At 46.6% G+C, this 12,955-nt stretch overlaps 1 protein-coding gene and 2 non-coding genes across 17 annotated transcripts in view; all 3 read left to right on the forward strand.

Annotated features, from left to right (window-relative positions):
- The window catches only part of RPS3 (ribosomal protein S3), a 735,956-nt gene extending 726,099 nt beyond the window's left edge, over window positions 1-9,857 (forward strand). For 9 of the 15 annotated variants that reach the window (XM_050756437.1, XM_050756433.1, XM_050756434.1 and 6 more), the window contains exons 2-8: window positions 3,154-3,213; window positions 4,373-4,503; window positions 5,634-5,727; window positions 6,326-6,420; window positions 7,992-8,179; window positions 8,641-8,837; window positions 9,782-9,857. In XM_050756437.1, the coding sequence (XP_050612394.1) occupies window positions 3,184-3,213; window positions 4,373-4,503; window positions 5,634-5,727; window positions 6,326-6,420; window positions 7,992-8,179; window positions 8,641-8,834 (732 nt within the window). In that variant the 5' untranslated portion in view covers window positions 3,154-3,183 and the 3' untranslated portion in view covers window positions 8,835-8,837; window positions 9,782-9,857. The remainder of the gene's footprint in view (window positions 1-3,153; window positions 3,214-4,372; window positions 4,504-5,633; window positions 5,728-6,325; window positions 6,421-7,991; window positions 8,180-8,640; window positions 8,838-9,781) is intronic. The other 6 variants (XM_050756435.1, XM_050756430.1, XM_050756439.1 and 3 more) reach the window with 1 other exon arrangement.
- On the forward strand, window positions 4,073-4,220 carry LOC126936689 (small nucleolar RNA SNORD15). The gene has a single exon (XR_007719510.1). It is a non-coding gene; the product is annotated as a small nucleolar RNA SNORD15 (small nucleolar RNA).
- LOC126936688 (small nucleolar RNA SNORD15) lies at window positions 8,390-8,535 on the forward strand. Its single transcript, XR_007719509.1, has one exon. It is a non-coding gene; the product is annotated as a small nucleolar RNA SNORD15 (small nucleolar RNA).
- Window positions 9,858-12,955: the final 3,098 nt, after the last annotated feature.

Below are 12,955 nucleotides of genomic sequence, written 5' to 3' on the forward strand. Positions count from 1 at the left end.
GACCTCAGGTGATCCACCCACCTCAGCCTCCCAAAGTGCTGGGATTACAGGCGTGAGCCAAAGCACCCAGCCACTTTTTGTCGTCTTCCCTGGTCCCTCTGCTCAGCTCCTGTAGAACTCTGTTAATTCCATGATTATAGGACAGGTCACTTTACATCAGAGTTGTTTTAGTGCTGGAGTTAAACACTCCAATGGCTTCTAGGACCAGAAAATAACTGAGTGATGCTGCCAGGGAGTGTGGCACATTGGAAAGCCTCTTTTGGTATAACGGGGAAGGAGAGCACTGCCCATGAAGAAATGTGGGTTCACTATTTTGCTAGATATTTCTATATTCTTTTTTTTTTTTTTTTTTTTTTTTTTTTTGAGAGGGAGTCTCGCTCTGTCGCCCAGGCTGGAGTGCAGTGGCGCGATCTCGGCTCACTGCAAGCTCCGCCTCCCGGGTTCACGCCATTCTCCTACCTCAGCCTCCCGAGTAGCTGGGACTACAGGCGCCCACAACCGTGCCCGGCTAATTTTTTGTATTTTTAGTAGAGACGGGGTTTCACCGTGGTCTCGATCTCCTGACCTCGTGATCCGCCCGTCTCGGCCTTCCAAAGTGCTGGGATTACAGGCGTGAGCCACCGCGCCCGGCGATATTTCTATATTCTTTTTTTTTTTTTTTTGAGATGGAGTCTCGCTCTGTCACCCAGGCTGGAGCGCAGTGGCGCCATCTCACCTCACTGCAACCTCCGCCTCCCGGGTTCATGCCATTATCCTGCCTCAGCCTCCCGAGTAGCTGGGACTATAGGTGCCCGCCACCACACCCGGCTAATTTTTTTTTTTTTTTTTTTTTTTTTTTTTTTTTGTATTTTTAGTAGAGACGGGGTTTCATCGAGTTAACCCGGATGGTCTCCATCTCCTGACCTTGTGATCCGCCCACCTCAGCCTCCCAAAGTGCTGGGATTACAGGCGTGAGCCACCGCGCCCGGCGATCTTTCTATATGCTTAAGAAAAACCTGAAATAGTTTTAGAGAGAAATACCCTGACTTTTACGTGAAGAAAACTATTCAAACTTAAAACTGTTATTGAAGTGTTTAGGGGTAAAGTTTACCAATGTCTGCAACTTACTTTGAAATGCCTCAAAAGATATATTGGTGGGTGGCTACAGGGATGAGTAGATATATGATAAAGCAACAGCAAAATATTAGTTGTAGCATCATTCTCAATTCCCCCTCAGCTTGGTGATGCATACATGTACAGTTTTTCCAACTGTTCTGTAAGCTTCATAATAAAATGAACAGACATTTAAATTTTTTTTTTTTTAGACTGAGTCTCACTCTGCTGTCCCGGCTGAGTGCAGTGGCACAATCGCGGTTCACTGCAGCCTAGACTTCCTGTACTCAAGCAGTCCTCTCACCTCTGCCTCCAGAGTAGCTGGGACTACAGGCACACACCACCACACCCGGCTAATTTTCTTTTTTCACTTTTTGTAGAGATGAGAGTGTCTCATTCTGTTGCCCAGGTTGGTTTCAAACTTCTGGCCTCAAGCAATCCACTTGCCTTGGCCTCCCAAAGTGCTGGGATTACAAGCCTGAGCCACTGCACCTGGCTAGAATTTTTTTTTAATTGAAAAAGAAGGCCGGGCGCATTGGCTCATGCCTGTAATCCCAGCACTCTGGGAGGGTGAGGCAGGTGGATCACTTGAGGTCAGGAGTTCAAGACCAGCCTGGCCAACGTGGTGAAACTTCATTTCTACTAAAAATACAAAAATTAGCCGGGTTTGGTGGTGTGCACCTGTAATCCCAGCTACTCAGGAGGCCAAGGCAGAAGAATCGCTTGAACCTGGGAGGTGGAGGTTGCAGGGAGCTGAGATCGTACTACTGCGCTCCAGCTTGGGCAACGGGAGAGAAAAGAAAGAAAGGAGAGAAAGAGAGAGAAAGGAGGGAAGGAGGGAAGGAAGGAGGGAAGGAAGGAAGGAAGGAAGGAAGGAGGAAGGAAGGAAGGAAGGAAGGAAGGAAGGAAGGAAGAAAGAGAGGGAGTGCGGGCGGGCACACGAGCCACTCTCTGGGACTTCTGTTACAAATTGTAATGGACTTGATGAAAGTAAGGTGGAGTAAATGAAAACAACATAAAGGGCACAGAACACAGTCCCTAGGACACTTAGTAAATATCAGGTTTTATTATCATTTGGAATGGAGGAAATGGGCACAGACTGGGGGACATTCTTTTTTTTTTTTTTTTTTTTTTTGAGACAGAGCCTCACTCTGTCGCCCAGGCTAGAGTGCAGTGGTGGGATCTCCGCCCACTGCAACCTCCACCTCCCGGGTCCAAGCAATCCTCCCACCTCAGCCTCCTGAGTAGCTGGGATTACAGGTGCCTGCCACCACGCCCAGCTACTTTTTCTATTTTTAGTAGAGACGGGGTTTCACCATGTTCGCCCGGCTAGTCTTTAACTCCTGACCTCAAGTAATCCGCCCGCCTTGGCCTCCCAAAGAGGAGTCTTAAATGAATTTCACTGAGGGATTTCAGCAGATTTTCATTACAATGTCCACCCTGAAAGTGTAGGGGCCAGAGTTCCACGCTGGTTAAACTCTGTTGCTGTGTGAACTTATACCTGTAATTTCCACCTCTGCACCTCGCATTGCTTGTTTTTAAACTATGAGAATTGAACTCGCGGCCGGGCGCTGTGGCTCAAGCCTGTAATCCCAGCACTTTGGGAGGCCGAGACAAGCGGATCACGAGGTCGGGAAATCGAGACCATCCTGGCTAACACGGTGAAACCCTGTCTCTATTAAAAAATACAAAAAACTAGCCGGGCGAGGTGGCGGGCGCCTGTAGTCCCAGCTACTCCGAAGGCTGAGGCAGGAGAATGGCGTGAACCCGGGAGGCGGAGCTTGCAGTGAGCTGAGATCCGGCCACTGCACTCCAGCCTGGGCGACAGAGCAAGACTCCGTCTCAAAAAAAAAAAAAAGAGAATTGAACTCTAAGATCCTCTGAAGTCTAGCAGTCCTGCTGGTCGAACCCCCTTTGCTGTTCCTGCCTACACTCTTCCTTCCCTTGACGCCTTCTTTACGTAAAAACTACATTTCCCATGAGCACCCATAGGCGTCCACGTAGCGCAGCCCTCCGTCGTCGCTCGCGCCCTTTATACTCACTTCCGCCCGCCCGCCACTTCTTTTTCTTTCGGCGGAGCGCGGCGGCAAGATGGCCGTGCAAATTTCCAAGAAGAGGAAGGTGAGCCTCTGGGGACTGGGTTCGGGGAACGACTGCGCCGCGAGGGTCAGGGGCTTCTCGGGTGCCACCGCGAGGCCTGCAGCTCCGTGCCCTGCCCTGGGAAGCGGCTTAGGCCTCCTGGCATTCCCACGGGCCGCGGATGGCGGTGGATTGAGAGGCCCGAGCCAGGCGGGCGCTGTGTGGCCGGGTAAGGGAGAGACAGGTTTTTCTCTGGTTCCGAGTGAAGCGCAGAGAGATGGGGACCAGGCGCCCCTTCTGTCCCGGAGAAGGCGTTTGTGAGCATTTTTTGGTCAATGGAATTAGTAAACGTGGTATTTTGAGGGCGTGTGTCATTTCCCTCATGTCTTATCCCATGGTTTTGGGAAGGGGAGGCAGCAGTGTATACTTGTCTTCTTACTGGTCGAGTCTGGGTACAGTCTGCTGGTCCCACGACCTCAACATGAAGGGTTACTGACGATTGCTTGCTCCGTCTGAGGACCCCGGGAGGAAGCTGCCTCGGATTTAACGCTTTGTTATTCCATGGGAAAGAACTGTGTAAAAATCATTAGCTTTAAAAATAGACAGTTTGTCATTTCGTATACCTACACTTCGATGTTAAAATTAAATCCACAACTCTTGTGAGTTAGGATTTTCCAGCTCTGTTTACAGTTAAAACCACAGGTACCGTAAGGCCAGATAACATGGCTGGGATTCTTTAGACGGTCCAGGTTGTGTCTGCAAGTGAGAGAGCTTATGTTAAGTCCACTATCTATTCTGTTCCTTCACAGTGACAAGTACAGTGTCTTTGCTGTGCTGAGTGAAGTGTAAATAGGCTATTTTAGAGCAGTTTCTTGTTTTGCATGTGGAACTGTTTTAAACCCTTCGATGAAGAGATGATGACGAGTCTGACTTGGGGGTGTTGCCTTCGCCCAGGTTGCCTACTCTGTGCTGCATTCTGTGGCACAGTTTAAAGGGCCCTGGTTGAAGTAACTTCCTAAAGATGACCTAGAGGCATTTGTCTGAGAAGGGTTGCTGCACTCCTGTTGGAACAAGGGTTTGGAACCATTGGTTGGAGGTATTTAGTTTTGGGGAGGGATGCATTGACTAATAAGACACTGGCTCAGGCGAAAGTGAGCCTACACCGATGTCCTAATTTTGAACTTCGCTTTTTTTGGATTAGTTTGTCGCTGATGGCATCTTCAAAGCTGAACTGAATGAGTTTCTTACTCGGGAGCTGGCTGAAGATGGCTACTCTGGAGTTGAGGTGCGAGTTACACCAACCAGGACAGAAATCATTATCTTAGCCACCAGGTAAAACTCACTTGACTGGCCATCACCTATAATTGTTGTAAATGCTAAGTTGGTTTATTCCTTTTTTTTTTTTTTTTTTTTTTTTTTTTTTTTTTTTGTGAGACAGACAGAGTCTTGCTCTGTCCCCAAGGCTGGAGTGCAGTGGTGAGATCTCTGCTCACTGCAAGCTCCGCCTCCCAGCTTCCTGCCATTCTCCTGCCTCAGCCTCCTGAGTAGCTGGGACTACAGGGGCCAACCACCATGCCCGGCTAATTTTTTGTATTTTTAGTAGATTCGAGGTTTCACTGTGTTAGCCAGGATGGTCTCAATCTCCTGACCTCGGGATCCGCCCACCTCAGCCTCCCAAAGTGCTGGGATTACAGGCATGAGCCACCGCGCCTGGCTGGTTTGTCCTTTGTGAACTTAAGGGGATAGACAGCCAGTGAGTCTGGGCTTAGTGAATGTAATTGCTTCTTAAAAGCTGGATTTTAAGGCCAGGCATAGGATCGCTTGAGCTCAGGAGTTCAAGACCAGCCTGGGCAACATGCGGAAACCCCCTCTCTAAAAAAGATAAGGGTGTGGTGGTGCATACCTGTGGTCCCAGCTATTCCAGAGGCTGAAGCAGGCGATGGCTTGAGCCCAAGAGGTCCAGGCTGCAGTGAGCCATTGGTGTGATCCAGCCTGGGTGACAGAGAGAGACCCTGTCTCAAAAAAAGCTGCATTTTGAAAATTTTTTTTTTTTTTGAGACGGAGTCTCACGCTGTTGCCCAGGCTGGAGTGCAGTGGCGCGATCTCGGCTCACTGCAAGCTCCGCCTCCTGGGTTCACGCCATTCTCCTGCCTCAGCCTCCTGAGTAGCTAGGACTACAGGTGCCCGCCACCGCGCCCGGCTAATTTTTTGTATTTTTAGTAGAGACGGGGTTTCACTGTGGTCTCGATCTCCTGACCTTGTGATCCGCCCGCCTCGGCCTCCCAAAGTGCTGGGATTACAGGCTTGAGCCACCGCGCCCGGCCTGAAAATTTAACTTTAGTTTTTGTCAATGAAAATTATATGCTTTGTGGCAGAGATTTTGCTACCACATATATATGCAAGATTTAAAGTTAAATCTAGCATTTGTGAGAGTCATGAATTGTCACTTTTTCCCCGCCCAGAACACAGAATGTTCTTGGTGAGAAGGGCCGGCGGATTCGGGAACTGACTGCTGTAGTTCAGAAGAGGTTTGGCTTTCCAGAGGGCAGTGTAGAGGTGAGTGATTCTGTCGTATGCCAGAGATAATGGCTCTTCAGAATGATAACTTCTAAAAACTGGGAGACTTTGTTCATTACAAATGGACTGATACAACTTTGTTGAAATTCTCTTAATGAATAATGGGCTTAACTTTGTAAGCCTGTTCTGCTAATGGCTGATAGCTAAAGGATTTTACATTCAACTTGGGTATAGAAATGATGCATATGATGGATTGACTATCCCCATTGGTGTACTTGGTATGGCCAAAGGAGCCAGGGTGGGAGGGCAAGGAACCTGCACTGTGTGTAGGTGGTAGAAGTGCTTTAGGAATTGAGGGATACTGAAATTATATGCTGTTTGTGATGGTGTTGTGCAGTCTTTTGGCCTCCGTAGGCCACATTGGAAGAATTATCTTGGGCCACACTACTGGTAGTGCAAAAAATCATGATGTTCAATTTTTGTTGGGCCACAATCAAAGCCATCTCCTGGGCAGCATGCGACCTCTGGGTTGGGCAAGCTTGGTCTAGAAAGTGATGCTTGTGTGACATGCCAAATTTTCAACTTTCAGTTGAAAACAGTGGTGATGGTAACAGGATGTCCCTTCCTTCCTTTAAAGCTTTATGCTGAAAAGGTGGCCACTAGAGGTCTGTGTGCCATTGCCCAGGCAGAGTCTCTGCGTTACAAACTCCTAGGAGGGCTTGCTGTGCGGAGGTAAGTGTCCTGAGACCTAATAATGGTCATGACCTTTTGTGTGTATCAAAATATATGTCTCCTGTTTGTTGATTAGCAGATGAACTGTTATAAAGTGACAGGATCTGCTAGTCTCCCAGGATTATAGTAAGATACTAAACCATGCCCTCACTGAATTGGCAGACTAGCAAGACTATGAAAACAGCGAGAACCATAAAGGGTGGTCAGTACTGTAATGGAGAAGTGTTCTGGGTGCTTCGGGAGTTCAACACAAATAGAACTGTCCAAGGAGGGGACCAACTCCTGTTGGTCTTCTCGAGGAGGCTTTACAAAGAGCCCTGTCGGGGAGTGCGGTGGGCAATGAAGAATAATTAGGCCTGTTACTGGGTGTGTGTTATGTATCCCTAGGTAGAAGTGCCTTAGTACTTGTGGGATACCATGAAACTTCAGTAGGAATCATTTGGATCTACTTAATGTGTTCACTCTTAAAATGGTACTCTGAAGAGATAAGATAGACCTGATGTGAGAGAGCTTAAAATCTAGACACTTAACCTCTGAGTTGCATGCAGATAGTAATGTGAGGGTGTACTGGTAAGATTTCAACAGGAAGTTCTTTGTGCAGTTTGACTGTATGTAAAGGCATTGAAATGCCTTGCCTAGAGGAATGATAGGAAAACTGTGCTGTAGGAAGGTTGACTGGCAGGGATGGGTAGTGTAGACAAGGCCGTAGGTAAGGACCTAGAAAAGACTGCTTACCTGGTTCGAGTGCCCGCTAGGCGCTTAGAACAATGGTTCTCAGAAGATTAGTGCCAGTCCTAGACCCACCAAATAGGAAACTGGATGTGTGACTCAGCAGTCTGTCTTAGTAACCCCTCCACATGCTAGTTGCACACATTGAAGCAAGTTAATGTACTTCTGAGCCTGGGATCTACTATCTTCTAAGGTGGACCATCATACCACCTCTTAGTTGTGGAATATTAAGTAAGATAATGTGAAAGGGCCTGGAGGTGGCTAGCTCTCCAGTTAGTATCTCGCAGAGTGTAAACTACTGAATGAGTTGGGGGGTAGGGCATATTTTAAAATGTTTTATCAGCATTCTAATAGCAAGGTAGCCAGGATCCTAGGTGGGTTAGCTTTCCTAGTGAATGAGACTTCGGAGGTTGCAGAGTATTACAAGGGACCACAAAGTGGGTAATTGGAGTTTAAAAATGTGGTTCTCAATTTTGATTATACGTGAGAATCACCCAGGGAGCATTTTTAAATACATGTTCCTGTACTTTGCCCATTTAATTGGCCTAGAGTAGGGCCTAGACATCAGGGTTTCTTTTGTTTTTTATTTTAGCCTTCCGAGGTGATTCCAGTATGCAGCCAGAGTTGGAAAGTACATGTTTAGGAGCTTGACATACTTGATGAATATTACCCTAAGATTCCGTGTGATAGGTGTGGAAGAGAATTGGTATCATTGGGGCCAGATTCTGGTCAAATTTATTCTCCATTAAAGGAACATTGAATACTAAGTTTTTGTTTTGTTTTTTAAACTTGGTGGAGGTCCTTGATAATAACACAAGTAGATCTCTTCTTTTCTTCTAAAGGGCCTGCTATGGTGTGCTGCGGTTCATCATGGAGAGCGGGGCCAAAGGCTGCGAGGTCGTGGTGTCTGGGAAACTCCGAGGACAGAGGGCTAAATCCATGAAGTTTGTGGATGGCCTGATGATCCACAGCGGAGACCCTGTTAACTACTACGTTGACACTGCTGTGCGCCATGTGTTGCTCAGACAGGGTGAGCAGCTGAGAGTGCTTGTCAAAGGGCATTTGTGGATAGATTTGGTTTTCCACAGACATCTAAAAATTTGGGGGAGTTTATCATGGAAGCAGCTGGGTATGTTCATATTCCTTGGTATATCGATTACCACATTGATCTGTAAGAATCAAATTGCTGAGACCTGTCAGATCCAAGAGTTGGTTTGTCTTTTTTAGCCATCTGTGTACCCTTCAGTGATGACATGATGACGAGTCAGAAAGGTCACCTCCTGCTCTTGGTCCTTGTCAGTACCATGTTCTGTGGTGCTGTGCGTGAGTTCCTTCTGCAGAAGTGTCCTATTCATTGATTGATTTAGAGGCATTTGTCTGAGAAGGGACCAGACCCAGGAGTGCTTGAGTAAACTGCTTGCTCTCTTTGGTGTTGTGTGATGGGGGCCGGTGAGATCCCAGCTGTGTGCTAACAACTGTGGTGTCCTCTAGGTGTGCTGGGCATCAAGGTGAAGATCATGCTGCCCTGGGACCCAACTGGTAAGATTGGCCCTAAGAAGCCCCTGCCTGACCATGTGAGCATCGTGGAACCCAAAGATGAAATACTGCCTACCACTCCCATCTCAGAACAGAAGGGTGGGAAGCCAGAGCCGCCTGCCATGCCCCAGCCAGTCCCCACAGCATAACAGGTATGTCTGCAGGGGCAGGGGCCTCTTGGGGCAGAATAGGGTCCTTCCTAGTCTTTCTGTTAATACTTGTATCCCACATTCTGGTAAGCATTTGGTGAATAAAAATTGCATTTATTTACTTTATGTGGGAGAATACAAGTTGAAACCTGGGGTCTATTTAACCCTCAGTTCCATTGGGACAGGTGTTTGCCTTTATTTTCAGAAGTTCCTGCTTTCACTCGTGTGTATGAAATGAAATAGTTTTCCCTTATCTTCCCTTATTTGCTCAAGATTTTTTTTTTTTTTTTGAGACATAGTCTTGTTCTGTCACCCAGGCTAAAGTGCAGTAGCACGATATTGGCTCACTGCAACCTCTGCCTCCCGGGTTCAAGCAATTCTCCTGTCTCAGCCTCCCGAGTAGCTGGAATTATAGGCATCTGCCACCAAGCCCAGCTAATTTTTGTATTTTTAGTAGAGACAGGGTTTCACCATGTTGGCCAGGCTGGTCTCGAACTCCTGACCTCAGGTGAACCACTGTGCTCAGCAGCTATGGTCAACACCTGGGGTTTTTTTGTTTATAGGTGTTGTGTCTCTAGGTGCCTTGTATTTTTTTTTTTTTTTGAGACGGAGTCTCGCTGTGTCACAGGGGCTGGAGTGCAGTGGCTGGATCTCAGCTCACTGCAAGCTCCGCCTCCCGGGTTTACGCCATTCTCCTGCCTCAGCCTCCCGAGCAGCTGGGACTACAGGTGCCCGCCACCTCGCCCGGCTAATTTTTTGTATTTTTTTAGTAGAGACGGGGTTTCACCGTGTTAGCCAGGATGGTCTCGATCTCCTGACCTAGTGATCCACCCGTCTCGGCCTCCCAAAGTGCTGGGATTACAGGCTTGAGCCACCGCGCCCGGCCTAAATAAGGAACTTAATAACTCTGGTAAAATTTCTTACTTTTGTGCTTTATTTGGTTTCAGGGTCTCCTTGGCAGCTGTATTCTGGAGTCTGGATGTTGCTCTGTAAAGATCTTTAATAAAATCTGGTACAAAGACACAAGGCCTGAATAGACTGTTTAGTATTCAGACTGAGGGGCACGTTGGCCTCTGGAGCATTACATATCTTCTTGGTACCATACTTGAAGTATTTGCAAGGGCCAGAACTGTAAGACCCAAGCAGAGCTAACCAGAGAGAGATCTTTGTGTGATAGTGAAGACTGATAGCAAGCAAGGCAGCACCTTGATTCGTTGTCCTGTAGTTCAGGGTTATAGGTTTAGAAGAGGGCTGTATTTGAGTTTTTCCTTTGCATAAGGCGATCCACGTTGCATATAGAAAGTGAACATAAATGGTCATTATATTTTGTGTCATGCTGTGCTCTAAGTATTCTTTACATATGTACTCGTTAATCAACCTCTCTAAAGTGTAAAGGAAATTTGCTTGTGCCACTGAACTTAAGATTCAGAAGTAAATTTGCCTAAGCAGTATAAAGCTATCATTAGAATCCACATTCCTAAGTTGTGTTCTCTTAGGGGATCATGGAACCAGTCATTGGTACTACAGGCCATTATGTTCTAGAGACCTGTAAAGAACATTTAAATTGTCTCTGATTTTATCTGTCAGTATTTTGAAGTATTTTCTGCCAGTGTCTGTATTTTACAAGAAATTGGGCACTATTTTCTCAGGTAAAACTAGTGAGGGACAGGTTGGCTTGAAAATCATACAAGACTGATGATAAATCACAGTCTGGTTGATCACAGAGGGGAATTCCAGGGACAGCTATTATAGTCCTGGAAGGCCAAATCCGGTGGCTGCTTCCTGGTGATGCAGCCTGGCGGGTGAGATAACCCTGGCTCCATAGACCGCTTAGCAGATGCTGTGATTATTTGGTTGTCTTCTCAATTAGACTGAGCTGCACATGGTAAGGGCTTAATATTTGAGGTAATTATGTAGGGCGCACACTCACAAGTTATCTGCCCCCTTCCCTTTCTGACTCATAAATGGGTCATCTTAACAATTTAAGTGTACACTTCTATAGTGATAGCCCTCTGTCCAAGGGTTTTGCATTTGGATTCAACCAACTTTGGATCAAAAATAATCAAAGGATGGTTGTGTCTACTGAACGTGTAGACTTGTTTTCAAAATATTTTCTTATGTTGTCACTTTCTTGTACACTGCAGTGTAACAGCTGTCTGTAGCACGTACATTAGATATTAAAAGTAATCCAGTGAAGATTTAAAGTCTTAAGGATGTGCCTAGGTTATCTTAGGTGTAAATACTCTACCATTTTGTATAAGGAATTTGAGCATCTGGAGATTTTGGTATTTGAAGGGGGTCATGGAACCAATCATTGGTACTGCAGGAAGACTGCTGTATATTCTTATTCTGCATCAATCTCCAGAACTTCATCTTGCAGATGTGCTGCCCCTCCCTCACCTTGTTGAAAGAGACTTTGATGGTTATACCGATTCCTGTCTTTTTTTTTTTTTTTGAGGTGGAGTTTTTCTCGTCTACCAGGCTGGAATGCAATGGTGCTATATCAGCTTACTGCAACCTCTGCCTCCCAGGTTCAAGTGATTCTCCAGCCTCAGCCTCCCGACTAGCTGGGATTACAGGCACCCGTCACCATGTCCAGCTAATTTTTGTATTTTTAGTAGAGATGGGGTTTCCCCATATTGGCCAGACTGGTCTCAACTCACCTCAAGTGAGGCCAAGCACCTCGGCCTTCCAGAGTGCTGGAATTATAGGCATGAGCCACTGCACAGCCAGTTGAACTTATTTGAACATCTGCAAATCATTAAGTACTGGAAACAGGTTAAGACTGTACTGCCCTGTACTTTAGATTAGGTGATCTTTTAAATTCCTCATGAGTTTTCTTGAGTCCACTTGGAAGTTCAGCCGGTAGGAGAAGGTAGTGCTGTTAATTCCCACTAGGTGTTGCTGTTAACAAAGGAAATGTGCAGTAAGAGTAATAGCTTAAGGAGAAAGAAAGGGCCGGGCGCGGTGGCTGCCTGTAATCCCAGTACCTGACTCACGAGGTGATCGAGACCATCCTGGCTAACACGGTGTCTCTACTAAAAAATACAAAAAAAGGAAATGTGAGGCAGAATGGCGGGAACCCGGGAGGCAGAGTGCAGTGATAGCTCCAGCCTAAGAGACTCCGAAAGAAAGAAACGTAATGAATTGTGACAGAAAAGTATGTAGATTATTAGCATATAGATTACTGAATTATTTAGGAGAAAGTGCTGTTAATTACCACTAGGTGGTGCTGTGATAAAGGCAATGTGCAGTAGGAGTAACAGCTTAGAAATAAAAATTGTGACAAAAATATGAAGATTATTAGTGTATAGATTACTGAATTATCAAAGTGAACACCCCTGTGTAACCATTTAAAAATACCAAAATGTGTCTGGCTGTGGTGACTCACACCTGTAATCCCAGCACTTTGGGAGGCCACGGCAGGTGGATCACTTGAGCCCAGAAGTTCCAGGCCAGCCTGGACAACATGGTGAAACCCTGTCTCTATGAAGAGATTTTAAAAATTTGCCAGATACGGAGGCTGAGGTGAGAGGATGGCTTGATCCTGGGAGGTGGAGGTTGGCAGTGAGCCATAATTGTGCCACCACACTCCATCCCTGTCTAAAAAAAAAAAAAAAGACCCCCAGATTTGCCCCCTTCCTTGTATCTAAGAAGGAGGCCAGGTGCAGTTGCTCATGCCTGTAATCTTTAGGAGGCTGAATGGGAGGGTTTTTTTTTTTTCTTTTTGAGACAGTCTTACTCTGTCACCCAGGCTGGAGTGCAGTGGCACAATCTCGGCTAACTACAGCCTCAGCCTCCCAAGTAGCTGTGATTATAGATGCCCGCCATCATGCCTGGCCAATTTTTGTATTTTTAGTAGAGGCGGGGTTTCACCATGTTGGCCAGGCTGGTCTCGAACTCCTGACCTCAAGTGATCCGCCTCCCAAAGTACTGGGATTACAGGCATGAGCCACTGTACCCAGCCTAGTCTTTTACATCTTTTTCAGAAAATGACATAAGACAAACGTAGAGCTCAGGTGAGCACTTGGTAACTAGAGTATTTGAGACAGGGTCTGGCTCTATTGCCCAGGCTGGAGTGCAGTGGCAGTGGCACAGTTTCACTGCAAACTACCTCCTGA

This window comes from Macaca thibetana, chromosome 14 (assembly GCF_024542745.1).
Source record: "Macaca thibetana thibetana isolate TM-01 chromosome 14, ASM2454274v1, whole genome shotgun sequence".
Taxonomy (NCBI): domain Eukaryota; kingdom Metazoa; phylum Chordata; class Mammalia; order Primates; family Cercopithecidae; genus Macaca; species Macaca thibetana.